Source organism: Colletotrichum abscissum (assembly GCF_030869225.1).
Source record: "Colletotrichum abscissum strain IMI 504890 chromosome Unknown Scaffold_4.1, whole genome shotgun sequence".
Taxonomy (NCBI): domain Eukaryota; kingdom Fungi; phylum Ascomycota; class Sordariomycetes; order Glomerellales; family Glomerellaceae; genus Colletotrichum; species Colletotrichum abscissum.
In genome coordinates this window covers 1,379,645-1,400,844 of record NW_026850320.1, presented here as the reverse complement: position 1 = coordinate 1,400,844, position 21,200 = coordinate 1,379,645, and the positions used below count along the sequence as shown (strand labels likewise).

General features: G+C 53.0%; 10 protein-coding genes across 10 annotated transcripts; 5 read left to right on the top strand and 5 right to left on the bottom strand.

Annotated features, from left to right (window-relative positions):
• Positions 1–361: 361 nt before the first annotated feature.
• CABS01_02405 (cytochrome P450) lies at positions 362–2,381 on the top strand (the record flags this gene model as incomplete). The annotated part of the gene is made up of 7 exons (XM_060535783.1): positions 362–556; positions 658–955; positions 1,023–1,139; positions 1,194–1,597; positions 1,652–1,673; positions 1,729–1,929; positions 1,990–2,381. The coding sequence occupies 7 exons, from the start codon at positions 362–364 to the stop codon at positions 2,379–2,381; spliced, it is 1,629 nt and encodes a 542-aa protein (XP_060396088.1).
• Positions 2,382–3,408: 1,027 nt separating this feature from the next.
• On the top strand, positions 3,409–4,956 carry CABS01_02404 (uncharacterized protein; the record flags this gene model as incomplete). Its single annotated transcript, XM_060535782.1, has 3 exons — positions 3,409–3,939; positions 3,996–4,123; positions 4,236–4,956. 3 exons carry the CDS (start codon positions 3,409–3,411, stop codon positions 4,954–4,956), a joined length of 1,380 nt encoding a protein of 459 aa, XP_060396087.1.
• A 591-nt stretch (positions 4,957–5,547) lies between these two features.
• Positions 5,548–6,339, top strand: CABS01_02403 (uncharacterized protein; the record flags this gene model as incomplete). The annotated part of the gene is made up of 2 exons (XM_060535781.1): positions 5,548–6,019; positions 6,119–6,339. 2 exons carry the CDS (start codon positions 5,548–5,550, stop codon positions 6,337–6,339), a joined length of 693 nt encoding a protein of 230 aa, XP_060396086.1.
• A 1,566-nt stretch (positions 6,340–7,905) lies between these two features.
• Positions 7,906–8,955, top strand: CABS01_02402 (zinc-binding dehydrogenase; the record flags this gene model as incomplete). Its single annotated transcript, XM_060535780.1, has 1 exon — positions 7,906–8,955. One exon carries the CDS (start codon positions 7,906–7,908, stop codon positions 8,953–8,955), a length of 1,050 nt encoding a protein of 349 aa, XP_060396085.1.
• A 575-nt stretch (positions 8,956–9,530) lies between these two features.
• On the bottom strand, positions 9,531–12,158 carry CABS01_02401 (dynamin family protein; the record flags this gene model as incomplete). Its single annotated transcript, XM_060535779.1, has 2 exons — positions 9,531–10,088; positions 10,146–12,158. 2 exons carry the CDS (start codon positions 12,156–12,158, stop codon positions 9,531–9,533), a joined length of 2,571 nt encoding a protein of 856 aa, XP_060396084.1.
• Positions 12,159–13,927: 1,769 nt separating this feature from the next.
• On the bottom strand, positions 13,928–14,926 carry CABS01_02400 (short-chain dehydrogenase; the record flags this gene model as incomplete). The annotated part of the gene is made up of 1 exon (XM_060535778.1): positions 13,928–14,926. The coding sequence occupies one exon, from the start codon at positions 14,924–14,926 to the stop codon at positions 13,928–13,930; it is 999 nt and encodes a 332-aa protein (XP_060396083.1).
• Positions 14,927–15,705: 779 nt separating this feature from the next.
• On the bottom strand, positions 15,706–16,126 carry CABS01_02399 (uncharacterized protein; the record flags this gene model as incomplete). The annotated part of the gene is made up of 2 exons (XM_060535777.1): positions 15,706–16,034; positions 16,111–16,126. 2 exons carry the CDS (start codon positions 16,124–16,126, stop codon positions 15,706–15,708), a joined length of 345 nt encoding a protein of 114 aa, XP_060396082.1.
• Positions 16,127–17,122: 996 nt separating this feature from the next.
• On the bottom strand, positions 17,123–17,892 carry CABS01_02398 (transmembrane adaptor Erv26; the record flags this gene model as incomplete). The annotated part of the gene is made up of 3 exons (XM_060535776.1): positions 17,123–17,457; positions 17,514–17,747; positions 17,823–17,892. 3 exons carry the CDS (start codon positions 17,890–17,892, stop codon positions 17,123–17,125), a joined length of 639 nt encoding a protein of 212 aa, XP_060396081.1.
• Positions 17,893–18,474: 582 nt separating this feature from the next.
• CABS01_02397 (methyltransferase) lies at positions 18,475–19,390 on the top strand (the record flags this gene model as incomplete). The annotated part of the gene is made up of 2 exons (XM_060535775.1): positions 18,475–18,497; positions 18,565–19,390. The coding sequence occupies 2 exons, from the start codon at positions 18,475–18,477 to the stop codon at positions 19,388–19,390; spliced, it is 849 nt and encodes a 282-aa protein (XP_060396080.1).
• Positions 19,391–19,970: 580 nt separating this feature from the next.
• On the bottom strand, positions 19,971–20,671 carry CABS01_02396 (NADH-ubiquinone oxidoreductase 19.3 kDa subunit; the record flags this gene model as incomplete). Its single annotated transcript, XM_060535774.1, has 2 exons — positions 19,971–20,421; positions 20,481–20,671. The coding sequence occupies 2 exons, from the start codon at positions 20,669–20,671 to the stop codon at positions 19,971–19,973; spliced, it is 642 nt and encodes a 213-aa protein (XP_060396079.1).
• Between the last annotated feature and the right edge of the window lie 529 nt (positions 20,672–21,200).

Here is a 21,200-nt window from a genome sequence, read left to right as displayed (position 1 = left end):
GTGAAAGGCGGAATATCGACAATGGCTTGCTTTTTTCTCCTCTAGGTTTTGATATTCCTTCCTTAAAGATGGGCATTCGCTCCTTCTCATGGAATGTCGTCCGATCTCTTGGGAACTCTAGACGTTTACAAAAGAGCTCAATTCGACTTCCAATCTACAGGCTTCACCTTTCCGCCTTTCCACCCACTTCGCCTTTTCACCTTCGCCTCCCTTTCTACCCAGCCCATCCAGTTTTCGTTGAGAGAACTGGTATCAACTCTTCTTAACCTTGATCCTAGTTCATCGTTAATCTCTTCACTATTATCTCTCCTTCCGACCTGGACGTTACGCCATCCTTGTTCTTGCCCCTTGCCCTGGAACCATGGCTTTGAAGCTCTGCACAGGCATATCGCTTCTACTTGCAACTATTGGCATCAGATTTTTGTACCTGGATCTTTCTACTGCATTCAAGATCATCTTGACTTCATTCACCTTGCAATGTACTTTTCTCTTAGGATATAATGCTTTCCTCTATCCTTTCTTCCTCTCACCGCTGCGGCACCTTCCAGAACCAAAGGTAAGGAGTGCCAACTTTGCTCACATACACAACAGAAGGATCGACACGACCACTTGAAAGATATGAGATATTGCAGAAGCGCTAATTCACGAAGCTTATAGGGCGGTCATTTCCTGATTGGTCAGATGCTCAATCAGATCAGAACCCCGGGGCCAGCCGATATCTTCATATCTTGGACAAAACGATGGCCCGACGCGCCTTTTGTGCGCTACCTCTCTATGTTCAATGCTGAGACTCTCATGGTCAACAGTCTGGCGGCTTTCAAAGAGGTTCAACAGACGAAGGCATTCTCATTCCGAAAGTCACAGTTGGCAGCACGCATGTTCTCCCCCATCACCGGACATGGACTCATGTTCTCAGAGGGCGAGGAGAGAAAGAAGCAGCGAACCCAGTTGAACCGTGAGTTCCTTCATTTCAAGTTACCCCTTGCTTTATTCACGTTACTTTTACTGACATTGCTACATAGGGGCGTTCTCAAACCAAAATACGCGCACGATGCTGCCAGTCTTCCAGCTCAAAGCCAATCAGATGTGTGAAGCAATCTTCCGAAACATGGGCGGAGAGGACGTCAAGCTTGTTGATGGTATGCTAAAGTACTGTCTTTTCCTGACTAACTGATGCTGACTTCTGTCTCAAGTCGAACCCTACATCCGAAAAGCAACTCTCGACGTCTTCGTCATTGGCTCGATCGGCTGCGATCTCGACGGCATCTCCATCCCTGAAGCCCACTTCTACGACGTGTACGAGCGCATTATCCGCCAGCCTCCTTCCGGCCACGTTCTCACCTTCATCGATGGCCATATCCCTGTCCGCTCTTGGCTCCCTCTTCCTAGCAACAAGAGATGGCTGAAGGATGTTGCCCTGATTCGGACAATGCTCCTCACCTGCGTTGAGAACCGCCGTGCTGAGATGATTGCTGAGAAGAAGCTTGGTCTCAGTGAGAAGATAACTGAGCATCGCGATATCTTAACCTTCATCTTGGAAGATTGCCAGTTTGACGATACCCAGACCAATTGGACTGACCTGGAGCTTCTGGAATACGTACGGAGACCTGTGATCCCGATGCTTTGATGTGTGCTGACATTTCATGAACAGATGCTAAACTTCATCGCCGGAGGTATGACAAGACACAATGTGAACAGCCAAAGATGTACGCTGACCCTACGTTATAGGCCACGAAACTACTGGATCTATCACCATGTGGATTGCCCATATCCTTGCCACGGAGTCCAAGGTGCAGGAGCGCCTGAAGCAAGAAGTACTCGGTCTCTGCGCCGGCAAGCCTCGAGACTGGAACCCGACCTACGAGGAGACCGAACATTTGGTCTACGTCAACAACTTCCTCAAGGAGATGCTGCGCTTTTACTCCCCTGGTAAGCCTTATCGAAACTACATACTTCGGGGTTCGATTTGCTGACCAGATTCATGAATAGGAATCTTCCTCCCTCGTGAGGCAGCAGAAGACGTCACAGTCTGCGGAACCTTCGTTCCCAAGGGAACACAAGTGACTCTCTGCCCGGCTGTGGCACACTTCAACCCCCTTGTATGGGGTGAGACTGCCGACATCTTCGACCCCGATCGCTGGTCCGACGGCCGTGCATCCAAGGACTCGTACGCCATGGAGTCGTTCCTCCAGGGCCCGGCAGGCTGCATCGCTAAGAACATGGCTTTGCTGAACGTTAAGAGCGTAATCTTTGCTCTCGTGCGGAACTTCAAGTTCTCGCCACGTCCTGGATATACTGGCGTGGTAGAGCTTGCCAATCCCAACTTTACCCTGCGGCCCAAGGGTAGTATGGCTGTGACGATGGAGAGAGAGACGAGATAGACGGCGCTTATAGAATGCTGCGCTAGAGTCTACAGGGTGCCGAAGCATGTGTATGCTGGCACCGCGTACGATGGGGTCCTTTTGAAAGGACCGATTAACTATACATAATTTGGACAAGGGGCGAGGTAGACTAGAATTCGCTCGTAATTACATTGAATACTAATGAAACTGGCGCTTTCTTCTATTCTCCCCATGATGCGTGAGATGAGCTTTATACTTCAGGGATAGTGATCGAAGCCTCAGGAAGCACTGTAATGTCTTGATAATATTGTCTGTTGATAGAAGTCTGAGGATTTACCTGAGTCTCTCTTCATCTTGACCGCCGTCTTGTCCCTCAAAACTACCTTATTCCCTACACCTGGTTTCTCAGATTAATTTCTAAACGAATTCCCAAAGGAGTCTTTGGCACATCCCAACTCAGGAAACTGACTCATTTTAACTGAGGATTCAGATACCTAGGTAGATGAAATAGCCGTTATACTTTTTCTTCTCGTTAAAAAAGAAGGAGGCTTAGACACATTGACTTGGTTGCTCCTGCCTTCCTGAATGATTTTGAAACCCCAATTACATCTGGAAGGCACGTCAAACAACTTCGCTCTCAAACGCCCCTTCCCGTACTCGCCTTGGACCTGCACCCATTTGAAAGCCCATATCGCCGCCTGCTTGGGCACCCTATTTTTCCCCTTCACCACACCTTTCCACCACTTTACGCACTCCCTTCTCTGTGATACCCAACCCAAACACCAGAATATTCTTCAAAGGTATCTACTTAACACTTCTGGCATCGCGTGAGAAGAGCTCTTTTGGCTTTCTTCTGTAGTACTAATTTCACGTTGTCGTCATCACATGCAACATTGCATCTTTTATCAATACTAGCATCGACCCAAAAGACAAGGCCCAGGTCTGATCAGCGATTCATATCATCGTCATCACAGTAAGACCTCCTTTCATTCCTTCATCTCCTGCTTCCCAAAGTAATCTGAAACGTTCAGCAAATCTCATTATTCACCCCCAAACCCTTGCCACGATGGCGGCTCCATCCAAGGTGATGCTCGAGTCTGGCTCCGACATGGATCACAGTGTCATCAAGCCTTCCAAGCCTTTTGACCCTCTGCAAGGCACACTTCATGAGAATCACGCTGCCTTCCAGACCATGCTCACACTCAAGCCTGATGATATACCAATCTACAAGGTCGACATGGGCAAGCCTGCTGAAGAGCGCTACATTGAGCTCGCCAAGGATCTTGCTCCCAAGATAAGAGAAGTGAGCCCTCTCTTTGACGAGGTGATTGAGGCGACCGTACCTCGGGGCATGTCTGGATTTGCCAAGTTCACTTCCCGGTTCACCCTCCGTAAGGTCTTTGACCCTGAGCAGACCAAGGAGATCAAGTCCATCGCTGAGATTGCTGGCATCCCCGTTCACCAGCTCATGGCCCTCAACACCTTTCTTGACCTGATGCTTGGATGTACATCTGGAGCTGCCTTGGTCAAAAATGACTCCAAGCGCAAGATTGGCGGCGGTAATCCTGACCATCTGATGCACTTTCGCACTCTTGAGGTATGGCTATATCCCTTTCTGAACAAAAAATATCTAGCACTAACGACTCATCGCAGTGGGGCATGGATATCCTGCGTGATATTCTTGTCATCATTGAGTATGTCAACACGAACAATGACTCGAATGAGGTGATTGCCAGATCAGTCACCTATGCTGGCTTTGTCGGCATGCTGACTGGTGTCCGGTAAGCTCTACTTAGATTTCCATTGAGGACTGACATGGGCTAATGATTATCTTAGCAAAGGTCTATCCGTCTCTCTCAACTTCCGCCCAAACCATTAGTGTGGTTCGGGCAGCCTTCTTAGGCACCAAATTAAGGTCCTATTCGGCTTGCGCGAGTCCGTTCCCTCAATGCTCCGCCGCATCATCCTCAACGAGGATATTTCCTTCAAGAATACCAAGGCCTATGATACCAAGGACACAAGTTCCCGTGAGGACAGCAGAAAGCTCACCCCCATCACGTCCATCGGCAAGAAGCTTGCCTCTTCCGACGCGTCGCCCTGCTACCTGATCCTCTGCGATGGGAGAGAGGTAGTGAACATCCTCAAGGACCTTCATGACGGCAAGATCAAGACGAGCAGTGTCTTCCAGATTCAGTGCAACCATGACCCTGACCATCGACGCTGCTGTGGCCGCATGACTGGACGCCACGGCGCCGACCCTGCCCGGGCAAAGCTCATGGAATCTGAGGACTGGATCGAGGTGTCTGCGGATCGTCAGAATGCCTTCCACGACAAGTGGATTGAACATGTCCGTGCTATCACCAATGGAGACGACATCACCTGGGCCAAGCAGAATAGTTGCTGCACGGATCTTGAGCTTGATGCTGAAGCCAGCAAATCTGGCGAGATGACTGGCGTTGACGAGGCCAAACTTCGCGAATGGATCGCTACCTATCCTACCACCAATGAGTCGACTCACTTCATGTGCATCATGGATCCTCTGACTGGTGAGATTCGCTGGATCTCTCGTGGTCCTGACCCTCTCGCAATGTTTGAGTTTGGCGACGAAGCTTAGTCATTGGCCCTTATACAATCAAGAGAGGAAGCAGCTGGACTTTGCACAGCAATGTTTCTCGTCTGACAGTGCTAGGAGGATACCAAGGAAAGGAGTTCTCGAGGCACTACATCGACACCAGGCTTTTGCATTTACACATGAGCACAACAAAAAGTCGGCAGTGCAAGAGAGTGGCATTGGATGGCCTCAGGGTATGGGTTACATGGGAATAACGTCATGTAACGCTGACAAGAGTCGTGAGAATAGAGCATGTCGCCAAAAAAAGGCCACTCAAGGCTGTAACGATCAGGTGGTGATTGTGAGTGGTGCCTTTAGAGAGACCTTGGTGTAAGTGAAATGTGCTGGGGCTCAGCTTGCACGCTGTAGGGTGGGGAACACCTGCAGCGTAGCTTCTTCAGCGCTTTCCAAGAGCGACCCAGCACCATATCACCCTCAAAGAGAAGGCCAGAGGAAGGAAGTGCTGTACAACACCACAATCCAAATTTCATGATTGAAATTTTGAAACTTCCACACTGCAACGACCACAAACTACCTCGTCGCGACTTCTTTCCATCACAGCTCCTATCAAAGCCGAATCAAAAGACCGCCGAAATGCCAGCATCAGCACCAGCTCTTGCTCTGAACCAGGGTCCAATGACCAACGAAGTCCTGAGGGGCATCTTCGCGTCCGACCAAGACATGTACCCCGCGCCGCTGACCTGGGACCGCCTCCGGAGCTGGACGACTGCAGCGCCCGAGCTGGCCACTTGCTTCTACCTCTCTGCCGACGCCGTGGAGAACGACGACACCCAGACACTCGTCGGAGCCGTCATTGCACTCCCGATACTGGCACCTGCGTGGCGGGATTTGCTGGCGGGCGAGGTCAAGGAAGTGGATGTGGATGCTGGGACTATGTTTCCTCGCGATGGTGCTGAGCATCCAGAGGTCGGGCTGCACGTCTTTCACGTCGAGAGGTTCGATGTGCCTGAGGCGCGGGGTAAGGTGCGAGGATTCGCCGAGACCTCGATGCAGGCTGTCGTAGCTGCTGCAGAGAGGAAGGGATGGTCGATCATCGGCTATTCAGGTAAGTGATTCGTGGTGGCTGGCCAATGCTGGCGTTGCAGGCTTTCGACTGATGTCCATTGTGGGAGGGAGATATCGATGTGATCTGACATTTTGGCAGCACTCACAGCAACGCCAGAAGGACGAAGATGCTTTGAGAAAATGGGCTTCGAAGTGACGGGCTACGAGGAGTTCTGGGTTGACGACGGTCGCGAAGGTGTCAAACTGGTTACAATCACAGCGGATACCGCGCCCGAGAAACGCGAAGTGCGAGAAGCGGCGACAGTTCGAGGCCAGGCGAGGATGCTAGTGAAGCACTTGCATCCAGTCACCGATGCTTAGCTGCGCTTGAGGGTCATCGGAGATTTCGAGACTTCGAGAACAATCAATGAATGATCGACGATGCGGAGGGAGGGGCCTCCCGTGTGAGTACGGAGTACAACGCAAGGAGTGGAATGCCAGCGGAAATTTGGCTTTGAAATCAGAAATCCCATCACGAAGTGAAAGCTGGGTCGAAGCTCCTTGACGCTGGGGCAATCATTCAACCGAACATAGCAACAAGCCAACAATTGCCCCGGACCCCGTTTTCCTCGCCAGAATCCCGTTGGTATCCATCAACAAAGTGCGAAACGAACCTCGGCTCCTGTCACCCAGCAGACGTGGTCCAGACTCATTGCGGGTACCTATGATGCTACGAATTACCCAGTTGGCAGCTCCGTACGGTACACCAAACCTCGGCCTCCCGCCCCGCGGACCTGGCAACCGGCACGGCTCAGGCGACTACCGATGTTTTCTGCGCTGTTCTTACTTTATCGGGGCCCTCCTCCACCGAAAGGGGCAGCCAGCTCCGGGTGGTCGAGCGCCAGAACAATAACGGCATTGAGCTTGTGCTTTGTCATCATTGCTTCATTGGTACGGGGTAGAGATTTTCTTATGGCACGTTTTGGAGAACGGAGAGGCGACTTCGAGCAAGATTGGGTCAGGACTAGTCAGTGATGGGCCTCACCCTGACTCGAGTTTCCTGAGGCCGAGGCCATCCCGTTGAATCATCAATTCCTCGAAGCAAGAAGAATGATACAGCAAGACGGGCCCACCAAACAACAATGGCGGGAGCTGTGCAAGTCAAAGTCTACATACGACCACGTCGATTAACGAAGCGATCTTGACCGCAGATCAGAGAGTCTGGGAGGCCCTGGCCTCTAATGGCCTTTATGGTGACATCGGTGAGCTTGATTGGGCCTCTCAGACACACCGCCTACCCAAGCGATATCTGGTATGTGTTTCCGCATCTCAAAGAGGGATGTGCCCCGCCATGAACCGCGGCATATTTCACCAAGAAAAGATGGAGGGGCAAATGGAAAGGAAGAAAAAATCTAGCGCCCATGTTTAAGTGCTGCTGCTGACAGATCAAAAGAAAGGGTCCGTGGGGACAACAGCGGCCAAGTCCCGTTTGACAATTCCGCTATCCTTTTTCCAGGGACCACCTCACAAAACACGGTCTATTGGGCATGGCCAATGCCGGCGACCCCCGGGCTGTCGAAGAAACTCCACCGGTCGAACAAGCAAAGTGGATGCCCCTCCTGGCAGTTCTTCCATCATGACGTTGCCGTTTCCAATGCCTTCCGTCGCCCCGTGTTCACCAGGAAGCTTGAGGGGAGCTGAACATTGAACCGTTCCAAGCGGATCACAGGGTCGGACCCGGCGCGGGCCCGATGGACCCTTTGACGGGATTCGTCATGATATGGAGCAGATGGTTTCTACGATATATTTAACACCAAGATCATCCCAAAGTTTCCGGTCGAAGTTTGAAAGAATCACTTACATCTCTTCCCTATATATCCAATCCACTACATATTCCCTTTCTTGATATCCCGCCACTTAGACACTCACACTTGAAACACTTTTACAATGGCTCCTACTCCCAACAAGTCTTTCATCTTCAAGCAGGTCCCCAAGGGCCTGCCTGTCGCCGGCCAGGACCTCGTCACCGAGGATCGCCCCATCGACCTCGAGCAGGACCTCAACGGCGGCATCCTCATCAAGGTCCTCTACTCTTCCTTCGACCCCTACATGCGCGGCCGCATGCGCCCCGCCGAGGCCGGCAAGTCCTACATTCCTCCCTTTGAGCAGGGCGCCGTCATCGCCTCCTCCATCGTCGCCCGCGTCGAGCGCTCCGATGCTCCCCAGTTCGCCGCCGGCGACCTCGTCACCTCCTTCATGGGCCCCAACGCCGAGTACGCCGCGATCCCCGCCAAGTTCCTCCCCGGCTTCTTCAAGGTCCCCAACACCCACAACGTCGACCTTCCCCTCTTCGTCGGCGCTCTCGGCATGCCCGGTATGACCGCCTACGAGGGTTTCTACGACATCGGTAAGCCTAAGAAGGGTGAGACCATCTTCGTCTCCTCCGCTGCCGGTGCCGTCGGCCAGATTGTCGGCCAGCTCGCCAAGGCTGAGGGCGTCAAGGTCATTGGCTCCGTCGGCAGCGACGAGAAGCTCGACTTCATCATCAACGAGCTCGGCTTCGACGCCGGCTTCAACTACAAGACCGAGTCCCCTCACGACGCCCTCAAGCGCCTCGCGCCCCAGGGTATCGACATGTACTTTGAGAACGTTGGCGGCGACCACCTCGAGGCTGCCCTCGAGTCCTTCAATCAGCAGGGCCGCATCATCGGCTGCGGCATGATCTCCGACTACAACACCCCGCGCGAGCAGCAGAAGGGCGTCCGCGGCCTCTTCCACCTCGTCGCCAAGAAGCTCTCCTTCCAGGGCTTCCTCGTTAACCTCTCGCCCGAGAAGTACAGGCCTTTCCAGGAGAAGGTTCAGCCCATGATTGCCAACGGCGAGCTCAAGGTCAAGATCCACCAGACGGATAGCATTGACCAGGCTGCTGAGGGCTTCATTGGCATGCTTACCGGCCAGAACTTTGGTAAGGCTGTCTTGAAGATTGCCCAGGAGTAAGAGTCTCGAAGCATGGACGGATGGAAATATTGCATTGAATAAAGGTTTGGGAAAAGCATGTTAGATGTATACTATAATGACAATTGATGACCAATGAACCAACGACGAAATTCCACTGTGATTGTACCTGTCATTGTCTGCTCGATATGACAGAGTGATGCGATTTTCGTCCTGTCTTGAGTTTACCGGAAAGGCTCCGAGTTAGCGTCCTTCTCTCAAGTGATGTCGGACCAAAAATGTGCATGCTGGCTACGTGACATGGTTTTAATCGCAATGTCGCAAGGCGTCAGGTCTTCCCTTCTACTCCAGATTGCTTTCTTAGGGCTCATAAATCACATTTGTAAAGGTCCATTTTCAATTGATATTGTGTATAATTCTATATAAATGGTATCAAGTGCTATCCAATCCAAGCTATTGCACCTGGCAAGTTTCCATCCAATGTCCCTCTGTCTCAGAGACCACTGTCTACCCAAAATGGGAAATCGGATCATCCTACCAAACGCCAACAGATCGTATCGCTAAATTTAGAATCCCGTGCTCAAACTGAGGCCTGTCTCTCGGTCTACTCTTCCGTTTTAACCTCTACCAAACAGCTTCTTGGCAGTCACACGTCTCGTAGACGAGGGCGCGTGCTCATTGGCGTCATAATACCCTCCGTAACCATTAGCGTGCTGCTGCTCCGAAATCGAAGACTGCGAGCGGTGGCTATACGCATCCGACGCCGCATCCTCGGGCCTTAGCTTCTGGGGACGAGGAGGCGGGGGAGGTGCCTGGGCCGGCGCGGAGGCCTGTTGGGAGGAAGGGGCTCTATAGTACTCTTCATCTTCCCACTGAGATGTGCTGGTGTTTGTCCTAGCGGGCTCGGCGCGCTCCGGTCTCGAGGTCGGGACGGGAGGAGCCTGGGCCGGCGCTTGGTGGCCGCCGTAGGAGTAGCCGTTCGTCACCGACTCAGTGGGTTGTGTTCTCGCTGAGGGACGCTCCTCGCGCTCGTCGCGGGAGCGTGTTAAGCGGTGAGTTGTTTCGCGGCTCGGGCTGGCATTGTTGCTGACAGGCTTGCGCGTAGTTGTCTGCTTTGGCTTGTCTTCGTCTGAATCGGAGCTGTTGTCCTCTAGATCGCGGTCTTCATCGGCATACTGTGAGTTAGTTGTTAGCATTGTTGATTGTGATGAGGGGAAACAGATGTGGCTTACCATTCTCAGCTCCTTGCGCATGGCCAAGCTGGCGCAAATGTCGCGGGCCTCCTCGATCGCAGTCTTCTGCGTCTTGAGCGTCATTCTGCGGTCGCGCGTCTCCTTGTTCTCGGCGGCGATAGCTTCGACCGTCTCGGCAGGCATGCCGAGAATCTCAACAGAGTTGAAGATGCTGTACATGCCCTGCAGCAAATGTCTCTCGACGACCTGCGTAATGGTGTTGCGGATGAAGGTCTTGGCCGCAAGCTCGTAGAAAATCAACATCTTCTCGCAGACTTCCTGCGCCTCGGTGTAGGTGGCACCATCCTTGGTGGTCTCGATCTGCCACTTGCGAAGACGCTCCTCGTATTCGGGGTCGTACGGCTGGATTTCGAGGTTCATGTCTTGCGTTAGGTGCTCAAGCTCGACCTGTGCGTCGGCCAGCAGCTTCTTCATCTGAACATCGAGGAATTGATAGCGCAGGGGCTCGCGCATACGCTGAGGCCACGCGAAGTCAATGACCTCACTGAGAAACTCGTTGCACACGACGCCGAGATTGTCCTTATGCTCCTGAGCGAGCTTTGGCCAGTTCTCTGAGTAGCTCTGGAAAAGCATGTAGACAGCGCGAGGCTTGGGATCCATTGGAAATTCGGAACCACGAATCTGTCGCAGAAGCATCTCGACTTCTCTACCGACAAACTCTCTCTTGCTGCTATCGCTGATGGTAACACCATCTGCGGTACCGGGTGCAGTGGATGACGAGAAGCCAAACTTGCGACCGTTCTGGCGGATACGATGCGAGAACTTTTCGTTCTCCTCAATGGCGCGGGCACGCAAGTTCTGAGCGGGAGTGCCGCGGGGGTCGGCTGTGGCGCGGAAGAAGTTCTTGCGAGGGGGATTCTTGTAGAAACCGTAGACGGCGGGGATAACCAGTTCCTTGGAACTGGAGAAGAGCTCAACGAGCTCGATGCGCATCTCCTCGACAGTGTCCTTTCCAGTGCCCATGGACTTGAGCTCTGAGTCGCAGTCGTCGAGCGCCTTCTGGATCTGCTTGCGAAGTGTCTTAACGTGACGACCAATGTGACGTTGCAGCTGAACACTCAGCTTTTGCTTGAGCGCATTGGCACCACACATGGAGCTGGGAAGAGCACGCCATTTTCCGCGGCCAAAGAATTCTTCCTCACGTTGACGACGTTCACGGGCTGAAGGCCATGGCTGGCCTTGGTCGCGGGGTCCAGGGTTCAGCAGAACGTACCAACCGAGCTTGAAGTAGTTTTGCTTATCTCTGTTCTGGACGAGCTCGATGAACTTGTCTTCCAGACCGATCGACTCGCAAAGATCGGGTTTTGTCAGGACACCAATGGTACGGCTGCCAGAGGGGTCGAAGTGGCGTGCCTTTGTGAGAATGGGTGCCTGGACGTAATCGGTGTTGCCGCCAACGACAGCAAGGATAATGGTTCGGGAACTCTTCATATATCGGTCGCAAAGGGTCTCAATCGTCTTGATGTCGTCCATCGACTGGTCGTTGTTGGCGTTTTTGACGAGACCTGGAAGATCGACGAGGGTGAGCAGGGGCATGTCGGGACCTCTCTTCTCAACCACCAGAATGTCGCGAGCGGCGAATCTGCCCGGAATGTTCTTGGGGGCAATCATTTCCACCGCAGATCTCATGAGAGACTCAAAGGACATGTCTGTGTCGACAGCTCCGCCAAATTGTTTCAATCGCTCCTGGTCTCTGAAAGGCTTGTTCTTGTCGGGGATGATGGAGACGTTGAGACTCGCTTCGGCTGACCTGCGCAGGCGGATCTCGGTTGCGAATCGTGTGCAGGCGCCGGCATCACGAGGGAACGGGGTGCCAGTGATGGCCTCGAGGACGGAACTCTTTCCCGCCGACTGGTCGCCGACGACGACGATCTGTGGCAGCTTGACATTGTCGAGCTGGGCAAACTGCAGCTTGTCGATGAGCTCGAGAAGGCCGCGCTGCTCATTCGCCATGTCCGCCGTCCCCAGCGCCGAGTCGATATTCGGAGCCATGTCGCGTTCGGGTCTGATAGAGACGTTAGTTGGGCGGTGACGACTGGTTTCTGGAACCTCGTACAATGATCCCATCACAGACTGGTCTCGATGTATGTGTGATGTGGGTGATTGCGCAAGGAAAAGTCTTGGACCTCGAAAACAGGGTGCGAATACAACACGGGGAAGGGAGAGCCTTTTAAAGAGGAGACTACTGTTCGCCCAGCCCAAAGACCAAAGAACAAGCTTATGTGGGATTACGCAGTTACGCAGCGCAAGCCTGCATTACGGCGCGAGACGTGTCTCGACCGAACATCACATGCCCCCCAGGTGTGAGTGTGCCCAATAGCCTTGAAAGGGTGCCTGGATCTGGGCTCCAAGTCGTCGCAAAGCCGCGTCGTCAGCCCCCAGTGACGACCTTGGGGCGTGGGGAAAAGGGTAAAGCTTCGCCTACTTCTGCGTCGCCACCGGGGAATACGGCGGTACGGCGACATTAGAGTTAGCATTCCATGGATGTTGCTTGGCTTGAGGCAGCCCAGCAAAGAAGAGGCATCCGTTTGGGCCCTTTTTTGGCCCGCCTACGGCAATACGGATACTGCAATTTCGTCTGTCACTCGGCGTCGGATACCAAAGCCGAGACCAGTCAAGGAGACTGGCAGATTGGATACTGTGGGCTAGAGCCTTTAGGACCACTCGGTCTCCGTTATGCAGGGCGAAAAAGACTTTGAACAACAGCGAGAAAGGTGAAAGCAGTCCCATGTGCGCAAAGTCACCGAACCTTGGGACGGGGACCAACGCGTTTGTGTCGAGTTTGGACGAATGACGTCGGTAGCTCGGCAGTGGCACAGCCTCATTTTCCCTGTCTGGCACATCCAGGAAGCCCGCCGTAAGAGGTGGAGGGCCATGGAGGCACACTTTTTCCTGTCAAGCTTGTTGAATCGGCCGCCGCAAAGTCGCACTTCGTCTCGCTTCTTAGCCTGGTTTCGCCCTACGCATGACGAGCGTACGCGTCGGGAGGCACTCGAAGCCCCAATCAGAGGCGGGTATGTCCGTCTAGGCCGGTGTGAGGAGGATTTCGAGCCAGCCAACATGGTGCTAGAGACGACGACGTTCAACGCCAAGATGTTGCTGGTGGTTGATTTTTCGCCACTCGTCGGACTGCAAGGATCAGCCGGTGAAACAATTGGAGTCCAGTGGCTGTGTGAAGGAAACTGTGGCTAAGCAAGCACAAGTGAGGAAGTTTTGAATGATTAGGTAAGTGAGAATGCCCCTCTATGTGGCTATGCTACGGGCTTTCTCGAACTGTGGCGAGTGCTCCGGAGATGTGGCTGAAGCTACCCTCCTCCCATCCTCCATCTCCAAGGTCCGCCGAGACCCTCGAACATCCCGTCCTCGATCGCTCTCAATCCTACTTACCTGTATAGCTAGCTACCTGACTCAGGTCCAGTAGTGAATCTATTCAAGCATCTTTACTCATATCTAATGCTCACTTCAGCAACCCCAAACCCCCCAAGGCATCAAGCATAACGGCGTTCGGATCTTTAAGGAATAACAGAGGTCAAGGAAGTATGAGCGAGCGAAGGCGGGGGACGAAGTCATGAGAAAAAAGTCAAAAGTTCAGGAGTCAAACTTGTGAGGTTCGATTTCCTATGAATCTCGGTTGTTGTGCCACGTCGTGATTCTACCGGTTGTATGCCGCTCGGCTACTGCGGGTGATGGCTTTGAGATGAAAGTTGAATTATACACAGCTGTATTTAACCAGAGGGAGAACGGAATTCATATAGTCCATCTCAGTATCTAAACTCCTGCCCAACAAGCTTCTCGCTCAGAGCCCACAGCATCTCCGCATCGACTTTGCTCCTAGCCCAAGGATATACCTCCTCCTTCCACGGGTCGGCAACACGACAATCAGTAAGAAACTCCCCATTCTTGTCCTTTAGCTCCGGATCAAACGCCGCAAACACGTGCGTCGCGGCACCCTGGTCCATATCCTTGGGCTCGATATCCCCCATTCCCCACATATACTTGCTCCCCACCACAACATCAGCCTTACGCAGGGCTTCGAGGAACCCGGGGAAGTCATGCGCCTCGTGCGCGGCAAGGTTCGTGGGGACGTACCCCGGGCACAGACTAAACGCCATCACACCCTTTGATGGTCCCAGCCTCTCGGCAAGGGCGATGGAGAAGAGGCTGTTGGCCGTCTTGGACTGCCCGTAGGCCATCCACTTGTCGTAGTGCTTTCCTCTGTTGAAGTTGTAGTCCGTCCAGCGCACGTGGCCGAGCCTGTGGGCGTTGCTGCTGACGTTGACGATGCGCGGGGGGGAAGGGGATGCGAGGATCTTGAACATGATGAGGTTTGTGAAGAGGAAGTGGCCTAGATGGTTTGTCTGGAACTGGCTTTCGAAGCCGTCTTCTGTGAGGCTGTAGGCTGAGGCCATGATGCCGGCGTTGTTGACGAGGATGTCGATGTGGGGGACGTCTGGCCATGAGGTCACTGTCTCTGCTGCTTTTCGGACGCTGGCGAGGGAGGTGAGGTCTAGAGTCAAGGGCTTGAACTTGATCTCGGGGTGTGTGATTCCGAGTTCGTCGATGAGGGGTTGGAACTTTGAGGGTGAGCGGCCGGCTAGGATGAATGTGGCTGGCCTAGCTACGGCGACTTGTTTGACGAAGCTGTCGCCGATGCTGCCCGGGGAGACGCCCGTGATGAGTATCGTCCTGCCGGCGATGTGGGGGGCGTAGACGGGCACCAGCTCGCTCGCTTTGGTTTGGTTGTTGAAAGAAGGAGACATGACTTTGGTGTTCTGTGTCGTACTGAACAGTTTAGTAGTGCTTAGTTTGGGAAGAGAGAGTAAGGTATTGCTTGTAACTGCCCCTCGGACAAGATGATGAGAACGCAGGAACGGCCTCTATATACCCACCAGTCTCAAACGATACCTAAAATAAACACTAATAAAGCATGTAAGACGCGAGGCAGCCCGCACTCACTGGAAGCATGCTTGGAACGGACAGCCTTGAAATTGGTTCACCCGAAGATCACGACGCGTAAGATAAATGGGCTGCTCATGTTGCTTCGGGGCCATAGTTACCCGTTCTGCTACATGAACCCATCAGAAACCCCTTACAAAGGATACGATGCCGGAGATAGGTATCCTTCATTGGGTGTTGGCAGTCTTGCTTTTCCTATATGGGAGACCTCAAGCACGGAGTTAACGGTCCTAAGAGATCATACCACCGTCATTAGATATTGTCAACGGGCTATGTTGGCACTGTCGGAGAAGTACCTGCGGCACAGATCATCTATAGTCATCTTGGAAAGCGCAGAGAAGACATGTGGTAATATTGTCAATCGTGAAAGATTGCAGTCACATCCCCTTTAAAGCCCAACCTGGAAGTACACCATTCCGTTTCGCTAGCCTTCACGCATGCACAATTGTGTCCCTATTTTAACCCAACGCCCAGTTATCCGTCCCAGATTCCGTCCCTTGAAACACCCGAAGAAAAACCATCGACTCTTATTGTCGATGAACGCATGCTGCTGTGCGGCGTTCGACGCGGCCTGACTCTGCGCTCAGTTCTGACGGCCGTGCCCGCTGCCCCACGTCGCGCCGTTGCTACTCGGAGCGGGTGCGGGGCCCCGCATGTTCGCGCCGCCGGCGGAAGCCGAGGCCGACAATCGGTAGGCGGCAATGTTGTGGAACGGCGCCGCCGAAGCAGGGGCAGTCAGCCAGGTGTTGAGACTGTCGGATTCATTGGGTTGATTGTAGGTGAAGACGTTTGAGAATTGTGCTTGCCTGGGCCGGGGAATGGCGGTGTATTGAGAGGGGGAATGAGCTCGGTTGGAAGACATCTTGGCGGCTGTGAGAGCAGGACTTGGGTGCTTGTTCGTCTTTGCTGCGACTGAGATGATATGTGTTGTGTGAATTGCAATGAGAGATTGAGCGGCTCAGGATAGGGGAAAAATCGCTCGACGGACCAGCTTTTGTATTCATGATGAATGCTCCTCATGATCCTCGCTCCTCACCATCATGAGGAGTGAAGCGGGAGGGTCCTCCTCCTCTTCCTCTTCTGCCTCCTCGCCCTCCTCCTCACCGACAAAAACATCAGGGGCTTTTCAGCGGGGTCTTTTTGCGGCTGACTCCAAGGTATCGAAGAGATTAATAAAAGTCTAAAAGTCGTTGCCCATGATGATGATGAGGTCTGAGAGCCGGTGATGATTGCCTCCTATCACCGCCGCCAGACGAGAGACTGGGCCGCCGCTCAAAAGAACCCTGCAATTCAAACCAGGCAAAAGTACGCAGGTACTTTTGACTCCCGAAGACTAGTGCAAGGCACGGCCGCTCGCCCTTGGTCCCTGATTGTCCATTGGATCATGAGGATTTGCGAACGGATGTGAGATAGCGGTGCAAAAAGACCATGACAGAATGCGAGCGGAATGGAAAGTTCGATGATCGACCGCTAAAGGTCTGGCACTTTGTCACCGAGCTTTTTGCTTAATCCTTCTGGCGTGGACTTTTGCCGCTTGGCCGCCGTACGGGTCAAGTTCCAGTCAACAAGAATATGGCTAGCATGGGTCATGCAGGGTACTTCTGCCTTGAGTTGGGCTTGATTGGCCGCCTCACCGAGGCCGCAGTCCGAGAACACTATATTTCAGAGATGGTCGCTTGCGTGGCAGGTCATGACTAGCAGATTGGTACACGCATTAACATGTGAGCCTGGTGGCTCTCTTCATGGTTATGTGTTGAGAAATCCATCCGCAACTCGTCTGTAAGTTCAGACAAAGTCGGCTGACCTTTAGTGCAAAAGAGCCGCACAAGCAGCACAACGCCAAGAGGAGCCTTTTGGCTGGAGAAAATCCCCAGGTATCTATTCTCTCGCTCCTTTTCAGGGTTGATAATACCGTAGTTACCGTAGACTACCGACATATTGTACACACCACATGCTCGGCATGTGACATCCGTCTATTTTTCGCTGACGCTATGAGAAGATCAACTCCGCTCCCATCCGACTGTTCTGAAGACTTCCGCGAGCGCACCAAGAACTGTATCTACGATAGACTTGACGAAACCTTGGCGCTTGCTCTTGCCAGAGGAGTCCCGCAAGGGGTCTTCGCTTCCCATCGTAGGCAGGACGTTGTCGCTAGCGGACAAGCTCACGAAGAGAGCAAAGGGAATGAGCCAAACGCAGAGCCCAAAGTATGAGGCGATCTCGGTGAAACTCGGGACGTCGGGTTGATCGTAGTAAGAGTGCATGTTCGAGTACGATCTTTGCTGCGCGGCAGAGAAGTGGCGGAACCAAATGTAGTGGTTGACGAGGACCAGAACTAGAACAAGCAAAGGTTAGTTCCGAACGTGGATGTATAGCAGCACAGAAACATACCACAAGAGGCCAGAAACAGAGGGTCAGTCAGCCTAACGAAAGGGAATCGGCGCATGTTGCCGAGGTAGACGACATGGGAGACAACTCCCATGAGGGTCAACTTGAAAGGAAATCGGTCGACGATGCACAGCAAGAGCTGCAAAACAATAACCGAGTAAATCAACTTTGTAAGAAGGCGCTTCGCAAAAACGGTATGCTCCTCGACAAGCTCCGATAAGTAATACAGACCGGAAGCTGGACACAGGGGTGTTAGTAAGGAAGCATCCTCAACCTGAGTGCCAAGGGAGAGTCCGGGGGATCAGGACGAACCGATGGCGAGGGTCAGAAAGCAGAAGCCCACGATGGAGCCAAGGTAGCCGACCAAAGGTAGAATCCACATGGTGACGGACGTTATGTTTAGAATGTCGTCGTAGTATGTCGCATGAAGTGAAGTGAGAAATGAAAAGAGAGAGTGTGTGAAGTTGTTGAATTATTGGTCTGCCGGGGGAGGAGGGTTGTGCACAGAAGCTCCCTACATTGTCTCTTGAAGCTATGACGGAGCTGGCCAGGGCGCGTCGTGAAATCCACTTTGCGAAAGCGTGGCCTCTGCGCGTCGGGTAGGTACCGTAGTGGACGGGCACTCGGGAGATTCCATGATCCGCGGTGAATGAGATAAGCGATCGTTTGATTGGACGCATCCTCCGGCCTTCGACCTCACTAACCTGAGTACCTTAGTGTAACCCCCGGCTGTCGTCGGGGACCTTATCCTTATCGATAATGATTGATGGTGGTTGTCGGGTTCCTTATCGATAACTATCCGTGACCCCCCAGTTGTGAATTTTCGAGGATTTCTCACGACACACAATTCACCGCCCAATTCTTCGATGCGCCGGCTTGACGACAGACTGCCTTGAAGCGAATATTGACGGGAGGCCCCATTCAAGATCGGCCGAGTTCAATCTTCCAACAGAAACTGCCCAATATGTCGCGCCCTGAGGATACCCTGTAGGCTACAGGCCTCCCCTCCAACCCCGCCATGTGCCTCCAGCTGACCAAATCTCTCTGCTCTCAGTGCGGCCGACATCCACTACAATGACTCCGAAGCCCGCAAGTACACGACGAGTTCTCGTATCCAGAATATCCAGGCGTCCATGACCCGCCGTGCTCTTGAGCTCCTCGACCTCAAACAGCCTTCCTTCATTCTCGACGTTGGCTGCGGCAGCGGTCTCTCCGGCGAAATCCTTACCGCCGAGGGCCCTGAAGATGGTGGACCACACACCTGGGTCGGCATGGATGTCTCACCATCCATGCTCGATATTGCTCTCCAAAGAGACGTAGAGGGCGATCTCCTCCTCGCAGATATCGGACAGGGCGTACCATTCCGCGCCGGTTCCTTCGACGCTGCTATCAGCATTTCCGCAATTCAATGGCTTTGCAACGCCGAGAGCAGTGATACCTCGCCCGAGGGCCGCCTCACCAGATTCTTCAACGGCCTCTACGCGTCATTACGCAGAGGAGGTCGCGCCGTGTGCCAGTTCTACCCCAAGAACGACACCCAGCGCAATATGATTACTCAGGCCGCAGTCAAGGCCGGCTTCGGCGCCGGTCTGCTCGAGGATGACCCCGAGACAAAGAACGTCAAGCTCTATCTTGTGCTGACTGTCGGCGGTACCGCAGAGGGCGGTCGCGGAGGAGACATCACAAATGTCGTTGATGGTATGGACAACGTCGATGTCGAGGACGCGAGGAGGAAGGCCAGTCAGCAGAGTGGTAAGGGTGACATCAAGAAGGGAAGTAAGGCGTGGATCGTCAAGAAGAAGGAGCAGATGGAGAGGAAGGGAAAGGTCGTCAAGTCTACCTCCAAATACACTGGGCGCAAGCGCAGAACCGCTTTCTAGACGGGCGGTGCTTGGGCAGGGTTTCGGGGATGTCGCATGGCATGGCGTTCAGGGGTACAACGGAAAACTTGTTTTAAGAGATCGAAAATTGAATCAGATACCCTCATTTACCTCTCAGAGTCTCTCTTCTCCATCCGAATCTGTCCTCGTCACGAATTCTGGACTTGGGGAGACCAATGACCCCGGGTTTGCAATACGGAGGGAAAAAGGCATCTGACGACACCATGAATTGGACAACGGATGCAGTAATACCTCGGGAGACTTCATCGAGGTAGACAACAACTCAAGCATCCAACTCATGATGTGACAGATGACAGATGAGGCAACTTTGCATCCTATGACCCCTTTCCCCTTCATCTAAAGACCGAATCCACCAAGGTATGTAGCCTGATACGGTATGATCCTTTACCACTTGCCTGTGCCATAGAGCGCTTTTCGAATGCCAGACGTCTTTAGAATTCCGCCTTTCCAGCTAAGCCATGGATTTGATAAGATACGATTCTTTCCTCTTCATCAATAAGATGAGATAAACAGCATCTAGTAAGCGTAGATAACAGATCCACAGGAATATTTGTGCAGCTCATTTACGATACCACATTCTCGACGTTCTTCCCTGTCGCATCTTCCGTTGTAGTTGCATCATTCCATAAAGCAGCGCCTCGCTCGTGGGCGGGCATCCAGGAACATAGATATCCACCGGCACCAAGCGATCACAACCACGGACTACAGAATAACTGTAGTGATAATACCCTCCGCCGTTGGCGCAGCTCCCCATACTAATGACCCAACGCGGTTCCGGCATCTGATCGTAGACCTGGCGGAAAGCGGGTGCCATCTTATTCGTGACAGTACCGGCGACTATCATGACGTCTGACTGGCGCGGTGATGCTCGGAACATGAAGCCGAATCGGTCTTGATCGTATCGTGGCCCGGCGATTTGCATCATCTCTACGGCGCAACATGCGAGGCCGAATGTCATTGGGTACATCGATGACTGACGACCCCAGTTGGCGAGCTTGTCGAGGGTGGTTCTGGCGAGAGAGTGATTAGTAGCAACCCAAGGGTGGTGCGCCTGGGACTGGGTACATACACAGCATATTCCACAAGGGACTTAGGCTGTGATTGTGTAGGAAGAGCGATCTCGCGACGGTTGGGGCGTGGAGAGACAGATTTCTGGTAGCTTAGGGAAGTTGCTATGCATCGAACGCTGGCCGGTGCTGGAATTGATCTCGTCGCGAGTCCCACGGCGCGGGGCACCTGGCTTGCAAGAGACTTTGACATAATGTACAGGAGAAAGGACTTTTCCTTCCAGAAGTAGGAGCAATAAGGATTGGAATAGACGGAGGAACGGAAGGGGTAGCGGGCTTCTTAAAGCCCGGGAAGTGCGCATGGGTCCCAAGCTCTGATACTCAGGGCTAGTGGTAAGGCATATAGGAAGACTAGAACCAGGGGATAGGATCTCAGGGATTTACTAACTTGGTTTCGACTAGAAATTGAAGAGAGCAGCCAATTCGACTTACAGCGTCGTGAACACGAAGCCTTCATGAGGCTTCAGCTGATGCTTGTCATGGTCCAAGTCTGTGCATCTTGCGAAGCTAGGCCTCAGATGAGTTTACCAGAACCAGAGCAAATAATCCAGAATAAAACGAGAGTTAAAATACAATGGTATTATCATGTTTAATAATGAGATCCCTCATCAAGTTATTCAATAATCGCGAGCTTGTAGGCCTTTCGCGCATTTCGTTGATCATAATTGGCCCTCCGTCTAAGTCGAAGCGCAGCCCCACTTCGTTCTCGTCGCGAGTCCGAA